Source organism: Tamandua tetradactyla, chromosome 1, assembly GCF_023851605.1.
Source record: "Tamandua tetradactyla isolate mTamTet1 chromosome 1, mTamTet1.pri, whole genome shotgun sequence".
Lineage (NCBI taxonomy): Eukaryota > Metazoa > Chordata > Mammalia > Pilosa > Myrmecophagidae > Tamandua > Tamandua tetradactyla.
Window position 1 is genome coordinate 144,832,798 of NC_135327.1, and position 21,778 is coordinate 144,854,575.

The 21,778-nt window shown below is 39.0% G+C and overlaps 1 protein-coding gene across 1 annotated transcript in view; it reads right to left on the reverse strand.

Annotated features, from left to right (window-relative positions):
• The window catches only part of NAMPT (nicotinamide phosphoribosyltransferase), a 49,870-nt gene extending 44,361 nt beyond the window's left edge, over positions 1-5,509 (reverse strand). The window contains exon 1 of the mRNA XM_077163244.1: positions 5,158-5,509. Coding sequence (XP_077019359.1) covers positions 5,158-5,214 — 57 coding nt within the window. The 5' untranslated portion in view covers positions 5,215-5,509. The remainder of the gene's footprint in view (positions 1-5,157) is intronic.
• Positions 5,510-21,778: the final 16,269 nt, after the last annotated feature.

A 21,778-nucleotide genomic window follows, 5' to 3' on the forward strand; every position in this document is an offset into this window, starting at 1 on the left:
TGTATCAAGAGAGAGGTGGGCTGCTGCGTAGGCCCTTGGAATGGGTGGGACTGCTGCTTTCTAAAGACCTGAAGAAAAATGACACTCAGACTTTGAAATCTAATGGAGTTTGCCCTGTAGGTTTTTGAAACTGCTTGGGTCTGGGGATCCCTGTGTTACTTCTAATTTCTCCCTATGGAAATGGGAATATGTATGCGATGACTGTCCCTCCTTTGTATGCTGGCAGCAAATAACTTGTTCTGAGTTTATAGGTCCAGAGCCAGAGGAGAATTTTGCCTTTGAACAGACCATGCCTGTAACTGACTTTTATGAGATTCTGTACTGTTGCTGACCTTGATTACATTTGTATTGTTACTGAAATGGTTTAAAGCTCTCTGATATTGTGATGGGACGAATGTATTTTGTATATGGGAAAAACATACCTGTTTTAGAATCCACACAGGGTGGAATGTGCTGGTTTGAAAGGGTTATATACCCTAGAAAAGCTATGTTTTAATCCTGACATCTGTATGTCTGTTCTCCAAGTGTCAGCATCTGTGTCACTCTGCTCTGAAGTTTCTGTTGACTGTTGTTTCTGAGGTTTCTCCAAACTGTTTTAAAGAAGTCCAATAAACTAATCAAGACCCACCTGGAATGGGTAGAGTCATATCTCCATCTAATCAAAAGATCACACCCACATTTGGACATGACAAATCTCTGTGGAGATAATCTAATCAAATGGTGGCAGCCATTGCTTTTAATCCCTATACAGCACCATAGGTTTGAAACTTTATTAGATTATCTGCACAGAGATGTGACTCCACCCATTCCAGGTAGATCCTGATTAGTTTACTGGAATCCTTTAAAAGAGGAAACATTTTGGAAAGAACCACCGAGCCCATGCAGCCGGAGACCTTTGGAGATGAAGAAGGAAAACGCCCCTGGGGGAGCTTCATGAAACAAGAAGCCTAGACAGAAAGCTAGCAGACATCTGCCACGTTTACCATGTGCCTTTCTAGTTGAGAAAGAAACCCTGAACTTCATTGCCTTTCTTGAGTGAAGGTAATCTCTTATTGGTACCTTAATTTGGACATTTTTATAGACTTGCTTTAATTTGGACATTTCCACAGCCTAAGAACTGTAAACTTACAACTTAATAAATTCCCCCTTAAAAAAAAAAGAACACAGGCAATAAATGATTTATAACAATTCTAGTTTTGGTGAATTTATTGTCCTCTTAATTTTACTTTCTGCTAACCTGGTCACACTTAATCATGTAGAATCCTCACCAATGAGATGATATATCAGAAATTCAGTCAATAAATTATTTATTTTAAAGTAATTCAGTCATCCACAATATATACTCTGTCCCTATTATATGTTAGATACTTTTTTCAGATGCTGAGGAAATAGAAGAAAAAGACTGACATAGTCCCAGTCCTGGAGTGCTTGAAGAGACTGTTGGTGTACACAGAGTCACTGCCAATCTGGAAAAGTGGGACACAAAAGGGACAAATTGGAGTTTGCAGAGTGAGAACCATGGAAGCTCGGGTCTGAAGCCAAGAAATCTTGGCCAGGAGAGTGGACCCACCAACATACACAGAGAGGGTGAGTTTGCCCTGAGGGCAGAGGATGAGTCTCCCATCTCGTTGCAGTGGAAGAGTTGTGCAGCCTCAGAAAATAATTCATTGCAACTTGGTTTTGAAAAGCAACAATCGCTTCATAAATACTGCTTAAGGATTTTTATATTATATAATTTTGGGGAAGGGAGAAAATTGCAAAACCAGCTGGTTATTATACTGCTTTTGTCTCTAAACCTCCTGGCAGGGAATTTCTGACCATTCGTAACTCCTATGCACACCCCGAAATGAGATTTCATATACTCACAAGGAGGACAACAGTTGCTACTACTTTTGTTTTGCAAGATGTCATAACAATTATTACTGACCTAACTTAATCATCCTGTGATGTATATGCATGACTTTTATATACGAATTCATTTCTGTAGATCAAGTTTTTCCTACAATGTAACATCAAATTTACCAGAAAATTGAAATATATGCAAAACGTCTATCTTTAAGAATGCATCATTTTGTAGTACAAAAGTGACTATATATTGGTAGTCTCTACCGTACAAACTGTGGCAATACCCCACTCCTCACAAAGCTCAGGCTGCCGTAAGAGTCACTGTGACAATATTTAAGTGTTGGTTCAGAAGCAGTGAAAGAGAAACAAGTAGGAAAAATAAAACAGCTCAGAGGAAGTGATATTGGGGAGAGCTGGAGTCCCAAGCAGCATTAAGTTGCCTGTATGATAATTCTCTTTTTCAAAAGCTGCTCTGGATTCCTAATCATCATATATATAGTATGCAGCTCTTCCTAACTTTTCTGAAATTAACTTTTTCCCATATGGATTGTAAAATAGTACCCTTCCCTGTCATCTTTTACAATACCCAATAGATCACCAAAATTTATTAAATGAATGAATGAAAATATGCTGAGTTCTAGATAAACAGCTTACAAATGTTTTTTTTGAGAAACAAACTATATGGACAGCACATTTAAAAACTAAAGACTAAAGCAGTTTAAACTGTAAATTGCCTAGAGATTACTTTTATTCACTACATAGCATTTTCTCCAATTATAACATAATTAGCATAAAATTCAAATAAATCTGCTCTGACGATATTTTCTATTACTCTGCTATAGGTGTGTCACGTAAATATTTAAAAAAAATTTCTGCTGCATTTTGTTACAAACATCACATAGTGATGAGGGAAAAGGAGGGACCAGAAAAGCATCTTTAATGATACGATCATTGGCTTTCCCAGAGTTAGGTGAGAAAATGAATTTATCTCCTTTTTTGAAAAAGTTCCATGCTATTTCAGTGCTGCGATGGCTAACACTAGCCCAAATTACCTTTCCGTAGCTGGCTTATCACACTGTGCTAAATACAACCTTGCTAAATACAACCTAGCAGGTAATTTACATTTATGAAAATATAAATGTTAACATTCAAGAGTTCTTTTTATTTGTAACAAGAATGCAGGATGTAAATGGAAGAAACAACCACATTTACCCATGTGAAATGACAGTATGTTAATTCCTTATTATGTACAACAAGGTATGAGGTTATAGAAATGAATATATAGTTCAAATGTTCCCCCCTTTGGTCTAAATTGTACTGAATCCTCTTTAGGCTACAAGGAAAAATAAAACGCCCACATGCTTTCCCACCACCCCATCTAGCTATTTAAAAAACATTTTGTAGTGTTTAGACAGTTAATTATTTCTACTTTAGTTTTAGAAAGAAATCAATAAAATGCTATCTTTCATCACCACACCTAAAGCTACTAATCCCCTACACAAATTGGTGCTGATAAGAACATGTAACATTCTCTTGTAATTTCAAATTTCAAATTTTCAAATTTCATCACTTCTAGCATCAAGATTGTCATTTTTATCTTTTCCTCACCTGAGATAAAAAAGGTACCACTAGAAATATAAGGGAAGTGAAACATAAAGACTAAAATATGACCAGGTAATGCAAAACTTATTTTACTACACTGTTGTAAGCCACTGTTATAAAAACATAGCAACTGGACTTCTTGAGAGGATTTTTTTTGCCAAAAATGAGAATCTTCTGAAAACTTTTCATATAAGAAAGTGCAAAGAATATATCAGCCTGACTTGAAAATGTACTGGAATAAACTTTATTACATATGTGCAAATCTCAGCAGTGTAGATGACTATGCCTTGCTAGGTGATTAGAAAAACTAAGAGAATTCACTATTCTAACTAAAAGCACCTCAAAAACCTGAAGTTAAAGCAATTTTACATTCCTAATACATAATGGCTAAAGGAACTAACTACAAACTAAAGAAATGAGCACTTCATTTTGTTTTTAAAAACTGCACCAGTCAATCTCCTGTTTACATTTTTTATTTCCAATTCAACCATTTCACAAGATACCACCTTTAAAAATCTGTTATTTTAAAGATCGAGTTAAGCAAAAAAAAACAAAACAAAAAACAAAAAACTCCACACAATTATGAATTCAAGACAGTACTATGCCTTAACACTATATTCCAAACTACTATCAAAAAAAAAAAAAAACTAAACTAAAATTCATTTAGCCCAAGTGGGGTTTCTGGTTTGACATTTCATCTTTTAAGTCTTCAGTTACGAAGCTAAGCAAAACACAGTTGTTACTTCCTATTATTTGTAAACTAGGAGAAAGAAGAACACATGCTAAATTTTTCGACGAATTATCCTTCCCTTTACTAATGTGAATCTCACATAAAATCAGCGGGTGCAGCTAGATAGCAAGTGAATAACACAATACTGGGCCATTTCCCTCTCCACAAGTTCTTCAGGGTTACAGCTACAGTTCTTTAATTCCTCGTATCTTACTTTCCTTTTCACAGAAATCCTATTGTGAAACACCAATGAAATAAGAGCAGATCAGCCTTTGGAACAGGGGATAAGGGGCATGAGTAATCACTAGGAGGCAAAGGAGTTTGAAACGGAGTCCAGTGGAGTGGTACCGGAGAATCCAGCGCTGCTACCGGGCACAGACATGTGGCCTCTCCACGAAGGCCACAAGTACGGGAACGTGGCTACTTTGGCGCCCTTACCATGACCTCACCCACGCCTTCTTTGGGAAGGGATGTATCTGCCCAGTAGACGGCGAATCGCCGGACCCCCAAAGCGTACGGACCGGACCCAACTCGGCAGGAAAATCCCACTTCTCAAACCCGTTTCCCACTCTCTGCCAGCGAGCCTCACGCGCCGTTACCTAATGACCCGCTCTTCGGGTAGCCCTCGCCCAGGCCGGCCCAGGGCCCAGACTGCGCTCCCAGAGAGGGTGTGGGCTCAGCCGGTGACACCCGACCCCCTAGACCCAGCACCCGCCCGAGGGCCGAGGCCCGCGGGCACACCGGTGGGCGCGCGGCGCCTGCTCCCGCCCGCCTCAGCCCCTAGCCGCGCCGCCCCACCGCGCACACCCAGGCCCCGCCTCCTGCCGTCCAGCCCTCCTCCATCCACCTCTTCCCCACTGCGGCGCCGGCTTCACCTGCCCCATCCCGGTTGCTGCCGTCCCCCGCCCCCCCAGCCTCGCGCCAGTCCCCGGTGCGCCCTCTCCTTTTTCCGCCACCTGCCCCCTCGCCCCGAGCCGTACCTTGTAGGAATCGGTGGCCAGAAGGATGTTGAACTCGGCTTCTGCGGCAGCATTCATCTCGGGCCAGGGTGTGGGGGCCGCGCGCCGCCGACTCCACCGCGCGGCTGCGAGGAAGGAGAAAAATGGGCTTCACCGCGCTCCGTTGCTTAAGTCACCGCTCGGTCGGAGGGTGAGCGGGAGAGGAGGGGGAAAAGGAGTGGGGAGGAGGGGCCTGGGGAAGGCGGGCCCGGGAGCCGTGACGCAGCGGGGGTAGCCGCGCCGGTGGCGGCTAGCGTGTTATCAGTCCAGGATCTCGGACGGCCTCCCCACCTCGGCTCCCCAGCTCCCACCCTATCGCCGGGGCAGGGGACAGAGAGGGGGCGCAGCGCATTTGCGCGTGCGCACCGCACAGGGGGCGTGGTTGAACGGGGAGGACGTGAGGCACGCGCTCTTCGTCGGGGTAGCGGGCTCCGGGAAGCCGGAGGCTGCCTGCTGGACCCAGCGCGTGACCCCGGCGCCCGCCTAGGTTTCATTTCTCCGCGCGGTGGGGCGGGGCTGAGGGGAGGCGTGTCCAGCCTCGCCCCTCCTGTGATTAGCCGGCTCGCCCGCAGCTGCTTGGACCTTCCTGCCCTACCCAGTCCTGGGCTGTTTTCCTGGTCCTCCTGAAGTCACGCCAGGGAGCCTCCCACCTCCTGTCTCCCGGTCCCCCAGCGCGCAGCCACCCACCTTTGTCTCCGGCTTGGATTTAGGATCGAGCCTTTTGCCTCCATCTCTTTGGCCACTACCAATGCTCCTAGCCCTCCCTTGAAAATCAGTAACAGCTGCGATGAGAAATACAGTCTGAGGGGACCCTTTCACCTGACGCATCGACACCTCTTTTCTCCGGTTCTGTTTATGGCTGAGCTCTTTGATCCTTTGAGGGATGTTTTGACTTTTCCTTGGAGAAGATAACCTGCGCGGAGAGGGGTTGAATTCAGTCCCCATAAATGCAGGAGCCAGACCTGATTTAATCTCATTTTGTCGGGAAGTAAAAGGCAATGGGACAAGTCTTTGACAGAGTACGAAACTGATTTTTATCAGTATTATAGTCGTTAAATCGTGAGAAACGGTTTGATAACGCTGCAAATGAAGCAAGTGAAACGACGTCCGTGACTTGGTCCAAATATCGATCGTCCACTCGTGCAGTTTTCTTTCATGGTTGCGATTTTGTATAAACCACGATTCCTTTTGTCCGCATAATTCATATTTTGCATAGCCTTTTTTTCCCCCTCCCTTTTTAGATAAGGTCTTACAGGATACAAGTAGCTGGAGAAAAACGGTTTAATGAAAACTGGTACGGAAACTTCATCCACTGTCCAGGTTGAAGTCTCATTTTATCCTGGGGAAGGGGATTTGAATTGAGATTCGTCACAGCAAAACTGGGAACAAGACGGGGACTTCTTCAAATAATCAGTACCGATTTTTGACAATTACCTCTGTCTATAATTAAATATAATATAGGGCCAAAGGTCATGGAAGTAGTGATATGTCTCCACGGCCCTCACCAAAGTAGCAAATAATGCACATTTAGAATTATTTTCAGCAACAGGGTTTGAAACCAAAGATTTTGTTTGTTTTGAGCTGCACCTTGTGTACTGAAAAAAATAATTAAAAAACATTTAAATTATTATTTCAAAAATTTATTTTGGGAGATTCTGTTATATTAGTTCAAGCAGCACAATTCAAGAAGGAAAAATCCTTTTGCCCCTCTTAATTTGGTGCTTTTATTCTCCGTTCATTTTTAAATTTACATAACCTACTTAAATGATGAATTCTTGTTTTGCTTTCTGGAATCCATGTACCTACAACTGACCATTGTTCTATTTTGCTTTATGCAAAATTTTTATGAAAAAATATTCTGATTACAACATGAGCTTTGTTTATGGTAGCATTAAAAAAAATAAAATTTGATCTTACAGACTTTGAGTTGAATTTGCAGTTTTAAAATGAAAAAAAGTAATACTATTATAAGTGAGAAATGTCAGTGTCATGGTGCTGTTGCTTGTTATATACAGGAACAGTCATAAGGTCTACACAGGTATTACCAATTTTACTCCACACAGCCGTCCTTGAAGGAAAAGAAGACAAAGAAGTCATGTTACCAACAGAAAAGCACCGATGGCCTAAAATAGAATTAGGTACATTCTTTATGTAACTACATACTTAAGCAGGACGAATTTTTAATTAATAAGGTTGTAGAGCTAAGAAATTTACCACTAAATACAAGGTCAAGATTTCATTTTGAAATGACCTCTGAAAGATGATTTAATAGACAACATCTAGTTTGGTTATAAATAGCATGGTTACAAAGAGCTGAGAAACTTTTCTAATGGGTCGCCACAACATAACAAATATGAACAGTATATTAACTCAAAAGGGCTTCCTTCAGTGTATTGAAATCTCTTACATTAATCTACCATTCCCACCATACAGCCAGGCAAACAGTACTATTTGAGCACTGGGCTTCTTGTTAATGAGGTTCAGAATGCTATGAAAGACCTGCCGCTCATAGATTTGATCAGCTGTAGTCACGTGGGCAAAGTGGTTGTTACTACCCCACACCTATTTCCACATACCCTTTCTGATAGCCTCTGGTACACTCTTTATTTCAAAGGTGTCCCACCTTTTTTTTTCGAAGTTGTCCTAGTTTTACTTCGGTAAACAAAAACCCTGGAGAAGGACACGTGGAACTGATTCACCTGAAACACCTGACAATGACCCTGTCCGTCACTTTTCAAAACCTCCTCTAGATTTACCTATAAGCAACAATTGTCACAAAGCAAACGTAGACAGGAACTTAAAAAAAAATAGTTAAATTCAAACCTTTTCTTACTCAAACTTTCCAGGCTGGGGGATCTTCTAGAATTCTAATTTCCTAAGGTACAAGCCTCTTCTACAGAAAGACAGTGGTTATTCCCAGGACTTGATTATTTATCATGCTGCCCATCCCTAGAGCAGTCTCAGTGGACTAAACCTTCTACAACCACACACAAGAAACATAGACAACTACCCATTACTGATTCTCAGTATACACATGTAGATTATCTACAGACATTCCATTGCAAATATTCTTGTACATTTGGGGAGTGTCTTGAATATCTGGCTATGCTACTATCTTAATGGATTATTTGCCTGGGCAATGCTGGGATGACCCTCTTCAAATCTCATATCCTGCTGGAAGTCTTGCCAGTCTATGTATGCTGCATAGCAGATCTCAAAGTTCCTATGTTTGTATTAGTTATGATTTTGTTTCCCATTGTATCCAAGCATAAATCTTTCCAATTCCAACCACTTAAAATGGGAAATAAGGGTAGAAAGCAAAAAGAAAATATTTGAATTCATCTTTAAAAGTGAGATAAATGTGCACATGAGATGATGCTGTGTTTGGGGATTTGGATCTCATAAATATTGCTGATGTCCATTTGTTTAAGACTCAGTGGTAAAAAAATCAATGACAGAGAATGACATTGTCAGTGCTATAAAAGAATGTCAAGATCCTTCAATCTCTGGTTTTTCTAGGTGGGTTTTTTATCACTGACAGTACATGAGACAAGTATTGATGGTACTCAGATGAACATTTAAAATTTTAATAATTATGTATTTATTTTCTAATGAGTATTAGGAAAAAATATAAGTCATATAAACCTGAATTATCGCAGGTGTTATTACTTAGGATGAGAATTAAATAGTTGGACACTTAAACTGGTGATCCCTACTCTTTTCCTTCCCTTTCCCTAACCTATAAACTATTTTCATATCCTCAATATGACTAGTTATTTTGAAGAAGCAAGACATGAAAGGTTTCATCTGTGTGATTCCATTTATATGAAAATCTAAAAAAGACAAACTGTAGTGAAAGAAAGCCAAGCTGTGGTTACCTGAGGCTGGGATTAAACGAAGCAGACTGACTACAGACGCTCATGAGGAATCATTTTGGGATGATAGAAGTGTTCTATATATGGTGGTGGTTATACAACTATATACATTTGTCAAAATTCATTCAATTCTACACTTAAAATTAGTGAATTTTATTGTATGGAAATTATACCTTAATAAAGAGGACTAGAAAGACTGGTTTTCTTGAAATCACTTAAAATATACCACCACCCCCACCCTGTCCTGTCCTTCTCCCATTATGTTTTCATTTCCAGTTTTTATTGTTTCATTTTACTTTACATGATTTAGAGATGAGCACCATTTTACCCTCCTCAGATAAAAGGATAGTTCTTGAAGTTGCTGAGCATCTATAGAACTGCAGATGCCCAAAGGAGCCTGAAAATTCCTGCTATTGAGTAGGAAATAGGAAAAGAAATCAGCCACAATATGATCCAATTCAATAAGAATGTGTTAAATACCCAGTATAAACATAATACTGTGCAAAGAAGTAGAAAATTTTAAAATTTATATATTTGTCCTTGGTTTTTTTTCAGTCAGGGGATTTGGAGTGAGGGGAAAGAGAACAATATAGGTAGTTAATCCATTATCCCAGTAAATTCAGCATTTGATTGTGAGATGAACAGGTGGTTGCAACTGGATGCAACTTTTAACTCCAGGGTCAACTTCTGAGGAATGATCAAGGCCTGGATAAAGATGTGAACCCTTACCCAGTATCTATGCTCCAAGCTTTTTCTATACCAAGAACTGCTCCACCTGTATAACCTTACATTGCAGTCTTGCATTCTTTGATCCTGCCTTTTAGTTAATTTATTCTCCCACCCCAAATATACCCAGTATTATCTCTCAGGACCTTTGATCCTCGCCTACCACCTGCCCATATGACTTTGCTTTCTTTCTTATAAGACTTAGCCTCCGTTCTTTTATATTGTCAGCCTTTTTTTGTCTTCTTTGTCTCAGCCCTCCAGTTCTCACATCCCTATGTTTTGGTCTTACAATACCCAGGCTACTGAGCACTCATAGGGAACATCACATAGCCATGAGTTTGCTATCCATATCAGAACATGTAACCCTGTCTGTAAATCCTTTTATTCCAGACATTTATCACTCTCTCCCATTTTGCTCAGCAGTTTATTTGAAATGTTTTTCTCCTCAAGCTCCTTTCCTCCAACCATTTCCCTCACTCTCACCAAATAAGGTAGTTCCCTGAGCCAGTAAGAAAAACCAAGGTCATCAGGTGGGAACTCCCTAAATTATAGTATCTGTGAGAGCACAGGCCACATCTATCTTATTTAGAGGTCTATTCTCAGGACCAAGTTTAGTGCCAGACATGTAGTCAGGGCTTAGTAAATATTGGTTGGATAAATGAAGGAGTGAAATTCTAAACCTATCCCCTACAAAAGCAAAATGGGCATTGTGGTATATTGTACTATTTTTACCCATATTCAAAGTTCCTGTCTATGATTCCTCTCCTTGAGGGACAATTCTATATCCTGTTCTATTGAACTCAAATATGATAACATGATGTGCTTTTGTCATGAAGCATGAACTGAGATGATGTGCACCACTTCTCCGCAGAAGCTTCAAGAGCTTGCCTTTTTGGTTTGCCATTCTCTCTTTTCCCTGTGCCAAATATGGTTTGTTTCACCAGCCTAGATCCTGGAATGTAGACAATATGGAACTCAGCCAGAGACAACTTGCACTGGACATGTGTAAGTGAGAAAGAAATGTATCTTGCTGTGAACCATGCAAACATAGGAGGTTGTTATCGTAGCCAGATTTATCCTCACTGTTGCAGTTTTTTCTTTTCTCCAGGCACAGTGGAACAGGTGTTCTTCCTACTACCCCAAGTTAATCCCTCCCACCTGTGCTCTGGATCCATCCTCATCCCCTCCAATCTCCATAGTGGTCTCATTCCATCAGTCATAATCCCTTTTCTCTTCTGAACTTTCAAGCACTTCCTTTCAATTGACTTCTCCTTGATATTATTACCATGTATGAATCTTTATATCTTAAAAAAATATATAAGAACATGTGGCAGTTTAAGATGATGCCATTTCCCCAAAGAACCTTTGAACAGCTAGCAAATCTGGCAGAGCCATTTTCCATAAAACCCTGAAAATAGTTAAAGGGTTGCACTAATTTAGCAAGTGCCAAAACAAGAAAACATAGCTTTAAGAACAGGAGAAGCTTGTGGCATCTTTCCTGGCCTCTCTCCCATCCTCCTGAGTACGGTGGAGAGCCATCCAGAACTCCCATTGTGGGTTCCTGGCACTGAGCCTGAGAGAGAAGAGTAATCCCCAAGCACATACTGGGGTACCTGTATATTAGTGCCATCTGTCAGGTGGCAGCCTGAAAGACTGAACCAGGAAAGGCATCTTGGCCTTGCATCTTGTCCTGCAGGCAGAAGCAGCTTGTAGAAAGCTACAGCTGTATAAGAAACAATGAAGTCAGCTCAGATGTGGCCTCAGTCTCTCTAAGCCCAACTCTGTGAGTGAAATCATTGCCCTCACCCCTACATGGGACATGACATCCAGGTGTGAAAGTCTCCATGGCAACCTGGAAGAAGACTCACAGGGATGAATCCAGACCTGGGACCATGGGTTCAACAATTACATTCTGACCAAATGGGGGAAAAGAAATGTAATCAATAAAGTATCAGTGGCAGAGAGAGTTCAAATAGAGTTGATAGGCTACCCTGGAGGTTGCTCTTATGCAAGCTTCAGGTCGACCTTTGTAGTAGTTAGATTCAGTTGTCAACTTGGCCAGGTGAAGGTAACTAGTTTTGTTGCTGTGGACATGAGCCAATGGTATGTGAACCTCATCTGTTGCTCATTACATCTGCAGTCAGCTAAGAGGCAGGCCTCTGTAATGAGTGATGTTTGATTTAATTGGCTGGTGCTTAAATGAGAGAGTTCAATGTAGTATAGCCCAAGCAGCTGAGCATACCTCATCTCAGCACTTGCAACTCAGCCCAGACCTTTGGAGATGCAGAAAGAAATCACCCTGGGGAAAGTTGTTGGAACCCAGAGGTCTGGAGAGAAGGCCAGCAGAGAGTGTCCTGTTCCTTCCCACATAAGACAGAACCTCAGTTGAAAGTTAGCTGCCTTTCCTCTGAAGAACTAATGAAATAAATCCCCTTTTATTAAAAACCAATCCATCTCTGGTGTGTTGCATTCCAGCAGCTAGCAAACTAGAACAGATTTAGTACCAGAAGTGGGGTGCTGCTGCAGTTTGCAAATACCAGATATGTTGGAATGGTTTTTTGAATGGTTAAGGGGAAGATTTTGGAGGAACTGTGAAGAGAATGATGGAGTAAGTCCTGGAGTGCTTGAAGAACTGTTGGTGTAAATGGAACCACTGTCAATCTGGACAAAGGGGGACACAAAAGGGACAAATTGTAGTTTGTAGAGTGAGAACCATGGAAACTCAGCTCTAAAGCCAAGAAACCTTGGCCAGGAGAGTGGACCCACCCATACACATGTTATAGAAATGAGTACTATAATGTTATGAATATTTCTTCCTTGTTTTGTATGAATATGTTTGTATATGTATATAAAGCAAATATCTTTGTTTTTTTCTCTATCTTATCCCTTTATCATATGACTTAAGTGATATTGTTCATGTCATAGTATTTAAGTTAAAGGATATCAAGTTTAAGAGAGAATATTACCCAAGGGCTTACACCCTATTTTGGAGAGATTTAGTGTGTTTCTGGTTGTATGCAGGACAGTTGAGTATTGTTTGTGAAACATATGTCTATTATTGTTTTTTTATTTAGAGATTAAGTATGGTTTAAGATGATGTGTATAGCTTCAAAACAAACTGTTAAAGTCCTGTCTAACTTTTCAAGTTATAACACTGAATCCAGAATCTCTGCTTAGTGGGCCCATATCAATAAATTCAGCCTTATACAACTTTATACTCCTTCCACATCCCACATCCTTAACATTTATTCACACACATATTCCCCTGATTTCTGTCTATATAAGTTGGAAAACTCATACAGTTCTTTTGGAGTATAGCATACCTCTTCATGAGGTCACACTTTTTACTCATCTGTTGAGATCTGTTGGATTTTAGTCTAGTTATAATTCTTGAAGAAAAGAGGGGTAGTGGGAGTGGGTCACAAGAAGAGTTATATGTATCTTTCAAGCCAATTACCTCAGGGCATTCCATTGCAATTTCATTTGGAGAAACAGAAATAATCTCTCCAGGCAGAGTTGTGAGGGCTGTTTCCCCAGGGAAGGTGGTTATAGGTTTAACAGGTACTGAAAAGTAATCTTTTTAGATGGAGTTGATGGCAGACTCCTCAGGGAGGACTGGAGTTTGGTAATCTGTTTCTTCAAGACAGGCTGGAGATTGAGTGGTTGTTTCCTCAGGAAAGACCATTACAAGTTATTAGCAAAGGCTCAGTGGTATCTAGGGTTTTATTGTCCCCACTGCCAACATTATCAACCCACATGTCCACATTTCAAAGTTGACAAAGGGTGGACTGTGATGGTTAGGTTAATGTGTCAACTTGGCCGGGTAACGGTACTGATTTTCTTGTCAAGTTTGGTTGGTTGGCTGAAACATGGATCAAAGGTGTTTTCTGGTCAAGTAAGCACTGGCCTAAAGTTACTATAAGGACATTTTGTGGAATTAAATCACCAGTAAGTTGATTGCATTTATGGCTGATTACATCTATAACCAACTAAGAAGAGTTATCAGAAATGAGAGATGTTTCATCTAATCAGTCAGGGGCTTTAAAAGAAGCAGTGACTTCAGCCATCAGAAGAAAGAAGAGAGAATCTTCATTTCTACTTCAGCCAGCCAGCTTCTCCTAGGGAATTCATCAAAAAACTTCACCAGAATTGGCACCTTGCAGCCTGCCCTACAGAATTTGCACTCATACATCCCCACAGTTACATGAGACACTTTTGAAATATCTTACAATATTTACAGATATCTGCAGTGGTTCCTTTTCCCTAGAGAACTGTGACTGATACAGAGAAGATCAGCAATTTGCACATACTGTCAAAGACATTTTTTTGTACCAGTTTGTTTTTGTTAGCTCATGGTACTCAAGAAAATCTCTGTTACATTACTTGCTAGAAATCAACTTAAGGGGCAGACAGCTCAGGGAAGAAACCCATCATTAATATATTAAAATGTACAGTGTGCAACAAAAGATTACAAGATAAGCAAAGAAATAGGAAGTGATGGCTCATCCAAAGACACAAGATAAAAATCCAGGAACTATAAGTAAAGAAGATCAGACTTTGGACATATTGGACAAAAACTTAAAAAACTGATCCTTAATATGCCCAAGAAGATAAAAGAAAACACAGAGTAATAACTAAAGGATTTCAGAAAACCTCTGAATAAACGATATGAGAATCCCAATAGAGATATAAAAGAAATGAAACAGAAACACTGAGGTTGAAGACCACAAATGAAAAATTCTTTAGAGAGTTTCAGGAAGATTGTAGCTGGCAGGAAAAAATAATCAGTTAACTAGAGAGTAAGATAATTGAAATAATTCTTGCTAAGAAACACAAAGAAAATAATTAAAAAAAATTGTGCAGAGCCTAAGAGACCTGTATGACACCATCAAGTATATCAATTTATACATAATGGGAGTCACAGAAAGAGAGAAAAGGGCAAAAGGAATATTCAAAGAATAAATGACAGAAAACTTCCCAAATTTAATGAAATATATTAATATGAACATCCACATTCAAGAAGACCAATGAAGTCCAAACAGGATAAGTTCAAAGAAAACCATGCCCACATATAGTAGCCTAACTGTTAAATGTCAGGGACAAGGAGAGAGTTCTGAGAGCTGCAAAAGAAATCAACATGTTATTTATAAGGGAGCCACAATAAGATTAAGTTCCAGTTTCTCATCAGAATCCATGAATGCAAGACAGTAGAACAAAATATTTAAAGTGCTGGAGCAAAGGAGTCGCCAACCAAGAATATTATGTTTGTCAAGACTGTCTTTCAAAAATAAGGGAGAGATTAAGACATTCCCAGATCAGCAAAAGCAGAAGGAGTTTGTTACCACTAGAAAAGCCCTACAAGCAATGCTAATAGGCATTCTTCAGATTGAAAGAAAGAACACTAGATTAAAGCAGCATAAAGAATAAAAAGCACCAGTACTGTTAATCATATAGGTAACTTATAAATGCCATTACTACTATATTGTGTTTTCTATTATGCAATTTCACTTTTTACTTCTAACATGTTCACAAAAGGTTGAAAGTGGAAGTATAGAAAAAATATATCAGGCAAATAGTAACAAAAAGTGAGTAAGTGTAGCTGTATGTCATGGTCATGTGTCAACTTGGCATGTGGTGGTGCCCGGTTGTCTGATTGGGCAAGCACTGGCCTGTCTGTTGCTATGAGGACATTTTATAGACTTAAATCATGACCACATTGGTGGCATCCACAGATGATTGCATTCTGCAATGAGTGATGCTTAATCAAATCACTGGAAGGCTTTTAAGGAGAATTCAGAAGAGACAGTTACTCTTCCTGCTTCAGCCAGTCAGCCCCTCCTGAAAGTTCATCGAGGACCTTCATTGGAGCTGCCAGCTCATGGCAGCTTGAATTCTTACATCCCCATGGTTGCCCAGCTAGCCTCTCCTGAGAGTTTGTTGAGGACCTTTACTGGAGCTGCCAGCTCATGGCCTGCCCTACAGACCTTGGATTCTACATCCCCACAGTTACATGAGACACCTTTATCAATTTTATATTTATAGATACCTTCTACTGATTCTGTTTCTTAGAGAACCCTAGCTAATACACTGTACTAATAGCCAATAAAAATGCTTAAAGTTAAAACTGTTATGAGGGATAAAGGTCACTATATACTGATAAAAGAGCCATTAATAAGAAAACATAATAATTATAAATATATATGCACCTAATGACAGCGCCCCAAAGAATCTGAGAAAATTATTGACATATTTGAAGGAATAAACAGATGGTCCTATATTTATAGAAGGAGACTTCAATTTACCACTATCAATAATAGATTGAACATACAGAAAGAAGATCAATATGAAGAAAGAGAACTTGAATAATACTATAAACAGCTAGACCTAACAGACATATATAGAACATTTCACCCAACAGCAGCAGAGTACCCATTCTTCTCTGGTGCTTAAGGGTCATTCTCCAGAATAGACAATATGTTAGGTCACAAAACAAGTGTCAATAAATTTAGAAATACTGAAATCATGGAATTTATCTTATCCAACCACAGAAGAATGAAACCGAGAACTAGAGAATTCACATACATGTGGAAATTGAATGACATGGTCCTAACAACCAATGTGTCAAAGAATAAATCACAAGGAAAGTTAGGAAATATCTTTGGGCAAATGAAGAAAACACAACATACCAAAATTTATGGTATACACCAAAGGCAGTGATGATAAGGAAATTTAGAGACCTAAATTCTTACATTGAAAAAGAAGAAATATCCCAAATTGAAGAAATATCTCACAAATGCAGAATACACAAAAGAAAGAGTAAACTAAACCTAAAGCAAGAAGAAGGAGGAATATAACAAAGATTAGAACAGAAATAAATTAAATAGAGAACAAGAAACACTAGCAAGAATCAATGAAACCAAATGTTAAGACTTTGAATAGCACAATAAAATCAACATTTGAACTAGACCGATAAAGAGAAAATGAAAAAGGGCACAAATAACTAAAATCAGGTATGAAAAGGGGGAATATTAATATCTACCCCACAGAAACAAAAAAGATTATAAAATGATATTATGAACAACTGTACACTAAAAAATTAGATAACCCAGATGAATATACAAATTCCTAGAAACACTCGAAGTACCTATACTGACTCAGGAAGACAGAGATGATTTCAACAGGTCAATAACAAATAAGGAGATTGAATCAATAATCAATCATCAAAAACCTCCAATCTCCAAGAAAAGCACAGGACCACATGGCTTCATGGTAAATGCTACCAAACATTCTAAGAATTAATACCAAGCTGCTCAAACTTCTGCACCAAAAAAAGTAAAAGAGGCTCACTCTAACTCACTCTCTGAGGCCAACATCACTGTAATACCAAAGCCAAATAAAGATACAACACACAAAAAGAATTACAAAGTCAATATCCCTTATGAATATAGGTGCAAAAATCCTCAACAAACTATCAGCAAACATTTCACTGATACATTAAAAGGATTATATATCATGATCCTGTGGGATTTATCCCAAGTATGCAATGGTGGTTCAACATAAGAAAATAAACTAATAAAATATACCACATTAATAAAACAAAGGAAGAAGAAACACATGATCATCTCAACTGATGTAGAAAAAGCATTTGACAAAATCTAGCAACTTTCTTCATGAAAACACTTAGAAAACTAGGAATGGAAAGAAGTATCCTTAACATAATGAAGGGCATATATGAAAAACCCATAGTTAATACCATACTCAATAGTGAAAGCTTTCTGTTTAATTTCAGGAAGAAAGCAAGGAAGCCCACAGTCACCACTAATATTCAACATAGTACTGGAAGTCCTAGCCAGAGCCATTAGGCAGGAAAAATAAATAAAACACATCCAGAGTGGAAAGGAAGAATTAATGCTTTCCCTATTTGCAAATGACATGATTATATATATACAAAATCCTGAAAAATTCATAACAAAGCTAATAGAACTAATAAATTCAGCAAAGTCTTGAAGTAGAAGATCCACATACAAAAGTCAACCGTGTTTCTATGCATTAGTAATGAACAATCTGAAGAGGAAATAAAGAAAAAATCCATTTATAATAGCAAATAAAAGAATCAAATGCCTAGGAAAAAATTTAACCAAGGACATAAAGGACTTGTATCCAAAAAACTACAAAAATATTGCTAAAAGAGAAACCAAAGAAGGCCTACATAAATGGAAGGACATTCCATGTTCTTGGATTGGAAGACTAAATAATGCTAAGATGTCGATTCTGCCAAAAATGACTTACAGATTCAATGCAATTCAAATTCCAATTCCAACAGCCTTCTTTGTAGAAATGGAAAAGCTGATTATCAGATTTATATGAAAATTAAAGGGATCACAAATAGCCAAAACCATCTTGAAAAAGAATGAAATTGAAGGATTCACACTCCTTGAATTAAAAAATTATTACAAAGCTACTATGCTCAGAATAATACTAGCACTAGGACACAACATATAGGACACAACAATTTCAAAATTTTCAAATTGAAAGTTTAAAAATAATTCCTCACATCTATGGGCAATTGGCTTTTGACAAGAGGACCAATTGTACTTGATTGGGAGAGAATAGTTTCTATGACCAAGAATGTTGGGAAAACTGGATGTTCATATTCAAAGGAATGATTAATTCATAATGAATCAAAGACCTAAATATAAGAACCAGAACTATAAAACTCCTAGAAGAAAACAGAGGGAAGCACCCTCATGGCCTTTTATTAGGCAATGAGGTTCTCTTCCCATAAATTGTTTTCACTCTCATCTAAAAGCATCATTTGGCTCTTAATTCCATGTAGTACTGTTCTTGCTAGTATGTAAACAAACAACACAACACATTTTGACTAGAGATTTAATAAATATACTAATGGATTGAGTTAAATATTCATAATTATTACTGACAAAGAGAGAGGCCAAACTAAGGCTAGATTCAAAGGGAGGCTGTATCTGCATCTCAGAAAAGTCTTTATTCAATTCCATTAATATTTCTTGAACACCTACTATGCTTAAGACCCCATCCGGAATATAAGAAATATACGTGATAGACCCCCTCTCTATCATAGGGAGAATACTCTTTCAGGGAGAAATATATGTTACCCAATATATTAGGGTTCTCCAGGGAAACAGAACTGATACATATCACATGCGCACACACACACACACACTTAAATTTAAGTAAATATTGTGAAATTTATTATAGGAATTGGCTCATGTAGCTGTGGGGATAGGCATATCCAAATTCCATACAGCAGACTACAAACTGGGAACTATTATGAAAGTTTTCAATGAATTCCCTAGGAAAAGCTGGCTGGCTGAAGTAGAAATGGAAATTCTTTCTTCTGACTGCTGAAATAATCAAATCTCCCTTTTAAGGACTTCAAGTGATTGGATGAGACATCTCTCATTGTTGGAGGCATTCCTTAGTTATTATTAGGTAATCAGCCATAGATGCAATCAGCTGATGATTTATGTCCATGAGGTATTCCCACTGTCACAATCAGGCCGGTGCTTGCTTGACCAAACAACTGGATATCAGCAAAGGTGACATGAACTTAATATCACACCCAAGAATCAATTTCTCCTGCTGTTGAACTTTTTTGAAGTCCCCTGAAACTGTGTACTTGAGCCTTGCTCTACTGACATTCAGCTAAGAGTCACTGCTCACTTTGCTGTTCCTCGTAGCATAGAATGCACAGATAACAGTCCGCTTTTGTGTAATGCTGCCATTTCTGCAAGGGCCTCCAGGTAAGGCAGAGAAATAGGCTTTACTGCTCTTTAAAGCCATGCCCCTCATTATTGACACATTACCCCACATAAAAACTGTTAGATACAGTTAGGCTCAGTTGCTGTAACAATATCAAAATAAAAGTGACTTAAGATTTAAATTTACTTCTTTCTCTGATAATACACAATGCAGGGGTGATATAATGGCTCTGGAATCCATGTTCTTTCTATCTTGTTGCTTTGCCATTCTCAACCTGAGTCTTTGATTCTGTGGTCTGAATTGGTTGCTCCAACTCTGGTCATCACATTTGCACACTGCGGTTGCTGCGGGGAGAATAGAAAATAGGGAGTAAGAGAGCAAGAATGCAGCCCAGATTAATGGCCATTTTAATAGGTCATATGAGAGATGATGGTGGCTTTTGGACTAAGATGATAGGCTTGGAAAGATAAAGAAATGGTATATCTAAGATATTTGGGAGTAGAGTTAACAGGACTTGTCAAGAAAGATGTGTGTAGAAGAGCAGGGGAGATATAGGGGGTTGTGGGGAGGAAAGTGTAGGAACAACAATAATTTTCAGGTTTTGGGCCCGAACTCATGTGTCATCCATTAAATGAGTTGTAGGCAATTAGGGAAAGAGAGAGTTAGGGATGAAATCAAGAGTTTAATTTGGGTAGTTTAAGCTTGAGGTTCTTAATAGATAAAAAAGAGATTGCTAGCTTGCCTACTGAATTTTGACTACACTCTGGATTTCTTCTTTATGTGGCCTGATGACTAAATGGATATTTAGTCCTCAAAAGTTCCACAGTTAAGAATGAATTTGTATCCCTATAATTCTTCCGTTTTTTTCTGGAATTTCCTAGCCCTTGTTCTCAGCCTTTGCAGCTCACTTTTCTCCACTTTTGTCCTGCCTGATACTGATTCCTTTTGACCCCTATTTCAATTTGCTAAAGCTGCCAGAATGCAATATACCCCTTTACAAAGGGGATTTATTAGGTTACAGATTTACAGTCCTAAGAACATGAAAATGTCCAAAATAAGGCATCAACGAGAGGATACCTTCACTCAAGAAAGGTCGATCATGTCTGGTGTTTCTCTCTCATGAAGTCACGTGGTGACCTCTGTTGTCCTTCTCTTCCAGGTTCTGGTTTCAAGTGGCTCTCCCAGCTTCTAGTGTCTCCCAAGCACACTTCTTTAGCATTTACAAATGTCTGTGTCTCTTGGTTTCATCTCTCTGCCCTCTGTGTTAGTTCTGAGATCTTTCTGTTTTCTGCATTTTGTTCTCTTTATACAGGGCTCCAGTAAAAGGATTAAGACCCACTTTGAATGGGCAGGGTCACATCTCCATCAAGTCAAAAGATCCCACCCACAATTGGGTGGGCCATATCTCCATGAACACACCTAATCAAAAGGTCTCACCCAACATTAGATCTGCCCCCAGAAGTTTGGGTTACAAAAACATGGCTTTTCTGGGGTACATAACAGTTTCAAACCAGCACAATTTACCCTCTGGATCCCCAAAACACATGTTCTTTCCATATACAAAACACATTCATTTCATCACAATATCACAAAAGCCTTAACAATACAAATTCAGTACAAAGTAAAAAAAAAAAAAAAAAAAAGTACTAAGTCTCATCAAAATCAGTTACAGGTGTGGTTTGTCCTAAGGCAGAATTCTCCTCTGTGGGACAGAGATCTTGGAATGAGTGGAGTCTCAGCATCAAGGGATTGAGATAAACCCTAGAATGAGCTGAGATTTAGCATCAAGGGATTGAGAAAACCTTCTCAACCAAAAGGGGGAAGAGGGAAATGAGACAAAGTGTCAATGGCTGAGAGATTCCAAACAGAGTCGAGAGGTTATCCTGGAGGTTATTCTCATGCATTAAGTAAATATCATCCTGTTATTCAAGATGTAATGGAGAGGCTGGAGGGAGCTGCCTGAAAATGTAGAGCTGTGTTCCAGTAGCCATGTTTCTTGATGATGATTGTATAATGATACAGCTTTCACAATGTGACTGTGTGACTGTGAAAACCTTGTGTCTGATGCTCCTTTTATCTACCTTGTGAACAAATGAGTAGAATATATGGAATAAAAATAAATAATGGGGGAACAAATGTTAAAATAAATTTAGTTTGAAATGCTAGTGATCAATGAAAGTGAGCTGTAAGGGGTACGGTATGTAAATTTCTTTTCTGTTGTTTTATTTTTCTGTTGTCTTTTTATGTCTTTTTCTGAATTG